The 4,604-nt window shown below is 35.4% G+C and overlaps 1 protein-coding gene across 4 annotated transcripts in view; it reads right to left on the reverse strand.

The window, feature by feature from the left end:
• Window positions 1-4,590, reverse strand: part of LOC106879975 (zinc finger protein 708-like) — a 10,540-nt gene extending 5,950 nt beyond the window's left edge. Inside the window, exons 1-2 of one of the 4 annotated variants that reach the window (XM_052968999.1) lie at window positions 3,765-4,576; window positions 1,303-2,869 (exon numbers count right to left, since the gene is read on the reverse strand). In XM_052968999.1, the coding sequence (XP_052824959.1) occupies window positions 1,486-2,688 (1,203 nt within the window). In that variant the 5' untranslated portion in view covers window positions 2,689-2,869; window positions 3,765-4,576 and the 3' untranslated portion in view covers window positions 1,303-1,485. Of the gene's footprint in view, window positions 1-1,302; window positions 2,870-3,566 lie in introns of all 4 variants that reach the window. The other 3 variants (XM_052968998.1, XM_052968997.1, XR_001410690.2) reach the window with 3 other exon arrangements.
• Window positions 4,591-4,604: the final 14 nt, after the last annotated feature.

Below are 4,604 nucleotides of genomic sequence, written 5' to 3' on the forward strand. Positions count from 1 at the left end.
TGGCTTGTGCGGGTGGCACATAAAAGACACCATTTCGAGCGTGGCCGTTTTCGTGCGGGTGACACGTAAAAGCACCCACTACACTCTCTGAGTGGTTGGCGTTAGGAAGGGCATCCAGCTGTAGAAACTCTGCAAAATTAGACTGGAGCCTGGTGTTGCCATCCGGTTTCACCAGTCCTCAGTCAAATCGTCCAACCCATGCTAGCATGGAAAGCGGACGTTAAACGATGATGATGATATATATATATATATATATAAATACACACACACACAAACTGTTTTCAGTTCCCACCAATCAAATCCACCCTCAAGGTTTTGGGTCAAAGTAGGAAACACTTGCCCAATATGCTGTGCAGTGGGACTGAGCCCCAAATAACATGGCTGCTGACTTCTTAACCACATAGCCATATATGTATGTATAAATACATACAGAGAGACCGAGAAGAGGAAGATAAGAAAACAGCTGCCCTTACTATTTTTCAGGTAATTTCCCCTTTCTGTAGCTGAATTCTGAGACAAGTATCCACCTGGTTCAATATTCTTAAACATTGATAAATTGTTCCAATAACTAAGTGATGAGAGCTTGTTGGAGAGTTAGTGCTGTTGTTTGACTTATTCCAGTAGACTTATGGCATATAGTAGTTAGCTGTTCTTTAGCCCCAAGTCAACTCTAGTCCAGCAGACCTATGCCTTAAAAGTAATCAGATGCTGTTTAGTCTCAGGTCAATCTTCATCAGGAAGCAAGCCATGTAAGACATGGCCCATAATCAGATGAACCACACTATTAAAGAAATTTAGGATAATTTTTCACTGGCATACCATTCAGAAAGATTTGAAAGCTTCAGTTTGCCAACTGATTGGTTCAGACATTGGAAACAAGCTATTGTATACCACAGAGAATGCAGGATTATGAGAATCTACTTATAAATAGCAATTTAATAAAGAATTACATTTTTGGTTAGAATATGCTTGAAAAGTGCCGTATACTAACCCTACCTTCAAGCAAAGTCAGTCTGCCACTTCTCTTCCCTTACCAATTTATACTCTCAATATGTAAGGTGAAATATAACATGCTAAAATGTGTAGTTTTGTCTTTTAATACAGATAGAAGTAGAACACCACAAACACAAGTGGACTGAATTAATGAGCTGGATTCATGTTACTGGATCATTTCTCCACATTGCAGCATCAAATTCTATTAGCATTGACTCTAATCATTCCTATTTTCAAATTAATAAAATAAACACTAAATATTACTCTGATAAATCTGAATATCTCTCCTCTACAAATCGGTAAACTTACCTGTGCCAATCACGAAAAATTACTGTTAAAAATATGAAAATACTTTCACACATTTTCTTTGGTCTTAAATTTTATTTTAAAAATTCCTTCATTATTCTGTCCATTCCATCCAGTTAGTTCACTGCTACACTGAAAATCTTACATTTCATATATATTTCACGATAATTCTCATTGTGATATCATTTATTTAATGTGAATAGCAGAGTGTCTATTTAAGTTACTTTTACACGAGAATGCTTTACCACAAATTACACAAGGGAATGGTTTCTCTCCTGTATGAACCAATTTATGTTTTTTCAAGGTAGAACTTTGTGCAAATGCTTTTCCACAAACATCACAAGGGAATGGTCTTTCTCCAGTATGAACCATTTCATGCTTTAAGAAGTCACAATTATATGAGAATGTTTTGCCACAAAACTCACACTGATATGGTTTCTCTTCTAAATGCGACTGACTATGCTTGCTTAAAACATCAGTAGATGAAAACGTTTTACCACAAATTTCACACTGGTGTGCTTCCTCTCCTGTATGAACTGTTTTATGTATCACAACAAATTCTTTCCTTGAGAATGTTTTATCACAAATATCACATTGATAAACCTTCTGTTCTGTATGTAATATTTCATGCTTCTTTAAGCTTTTATTACACGAAAATATTTTAGCACAAATTTCACACTGGTAGATTTTGGGTTTTTTGTGAATTTTTTTATGATTTCTTAAGTCAATATTAGATGAGAATGATTCACCACAAACATCACATTGAGATGGTTTCTCTGTATGAGTGAGTGCATGCTTCCTCAAGTTACCTTTTAATGAAAATGTTTTACCACAAATCTCACAATAAAATGGTTTTTCTCCAGTATGAACCAATTCATGTGTTTTTAAGTGACCACTACGAGAGAATGCTCGACCACAAATATCACATTGGTATGGTTTCTCCCCCGTGTGGATTAATACATGTTTTGTTAAAGCACTATTAGACGAGAATGCTTTGGCACAGATTTCACACTGGTATGGACGCTCCCCTGTATGAGTCATCTTATGACTCCTTAAATTACAACTCAGTGAGAAGGCTTTACCACAAATATCACACTGGTAAGGTTTCTCTCCGGTATGGATCATTTCATGTCTCTTTAAATGACCACTCAATAAAAAAGCTTTACCACAAATCTCACACTGGTGTGGTTTTTCACCTGTGTGTATTAATTTATGCTTCCATAAATTATAGTTCTGTGAAAATGCTTTACCACAAATATCACAGTGGAAAGGTTTCTCATCTGCATGAATCATTTTATGCCTCTTTAAACTACTATTAGCTGAGAATGTTTTCCCACATATTTCACAATTATATGATCTTTTGTCTTTGTGGACCATTTCTGCTGCCATACTTTGAAATTCACAGAAGTATAATATTAAGCAATATTCTCCAGTTTATATAATCAAAACATCTATTTCATTCAAAAGTGCATGTTTACATATATCCTCAGAGAAACAAAGAACTTAACAGTTGATTTATTATTCCAGAAACACTTGTTTTTGATGTTTTTCTTCTTTTCGAAAACATTTCCTGAAATACAACAAAATCAACATGTGGTTAATGATAAAACTTCAAGGAATATAACATGAAGCATTCACAACGAAACATGCTCCTTATCATCATCCAGGGATATCAATAATAAAACAAAACTCTACAGCGTGACAAGCGCATTTCATCACTGTAACTTTCAAGAAATGCTGTAACTAAAAAACGAGATATGAAACTCATTTTAAACTAAAAGAAAAATATGAACATGGTTAGTATCAGCCACAGAATATTCAGAGTTTCCAAACTTCAAACGATATCACCATAAAAGGGTGGCTACTGTGTTGTACACAATTTCAACGTCTACGTTTCTGAAACGCATATCACAATAAACTCAATAAATTGATGCATCACTGAACAATGTCAATGTTGACACATCACTGAATTATACAAGTCAACAGTAAAACACATGCTATATATATACCAATATTTTAATCTATAGCAACTGTAAACAAAACCGGCCAACGAAGGTGCTTTATGTGGTCAGTTGGCCTGCTAAAAATATAAACCTGATCTTCCTCAAATAAAACTAGATGTCTTAAAAAGAGAATGACACATTGAATAATGTAGTTCGGGTACACTATTTCTGAAAAAATAAATGGACATGATTGTCATGGCTAGAATACCCTGTTTGGTCAGGACTGGAATGAAACTATTTAATAACAGACAAAAGACATCTTACCTCAACATACTAGTTTCTATTTCTGAAGCTTAAACAAAAACATACCCCTTCTTTATATTTCTTAAATACCCAACATTTGCTGCTATCACACATGTACTTATATTTCAGGATGATGTCTGAAATAACGAAGCAGTAGAAACATGAAGAAGTCCCAATACAGAAATGGTGTGGACGACCGGAAGTACAGAACAAACTAACCGATAAAAAAATTAATAACAATGAGAATTATAGCATATTTCGCTTTTCTAGCTTTAACTCCACCAGGGAAATACTCGACTGAGTACCGTATTGGCCAATAAGCACTTTTCTTAAAGTGGTAAATTGTGATTTAACGAAGATTCAGTTGCTATTTCCAACAGATTGAACGACCATATAGATGCTTCTTCTTGTGACGAAACGACTCTGTATCTTTTATCTTTTGCTTTTTTATCATTGGAGTGCGACCACGCTGAGCCACTGCCTCGAAGGGTTTCAGTCAAATTGATCCAAGTCCTCATTTTATTAAAGCCTGATACTCATTCTACCAATCTTACATGCCGAACCGCTTTCACGGGGACGTAAATAAATCAACACCGGTTGTCAAGCGGTGGCGGTAGAGAACAAACACCAAAACACGCACACAATGCTTCTTTGATGTATTGAAAGACATTTATTTCGTACTGCACGAATAACAACCCACGCACTTTGACTCCAAAATAATACAATCCAGTAGAATCCTTTAAAGGAACAGGCAAATTAGACAGTTGACTGGCATGATCTCATTCGTTTATAACTCACAAAACTATTTCCCAAACACACACATAAACATAACAGTAAATGAATTTTCCATCTATTTCAACGATGAGTATTCCCTGTTTTTGATCAACTCAAAATAGTTGCGTATTCCATACATGCACGCGCGCGTAAGTGTGTGTATATATATATGGGAGAATATACAAAAAATAACAACAGACGAGGACAGGTGGTGTAAATAACAAAAGTATATATTAGTATGACGCTCGGGAATACGGAAAGTCTTTGACGTTTCGAGCTACGCTC

The sequence above is a fragment of the Octopus bimaculoides genome, chromosome 6 (assembly GCF_001194135.2).
Source record: "Octopus bimaculoides isolate UCB-OBI-ISO-001 chromosome 6, ASM119413v2, whole genome shotgun sequence".
Classification (NCBI taxonomy): Eukaryota; Metazoa; Mollusca; class Cephalopoda; order Octopoda; family Octopodidae; genus Octopus; species Octopus bimaculoides.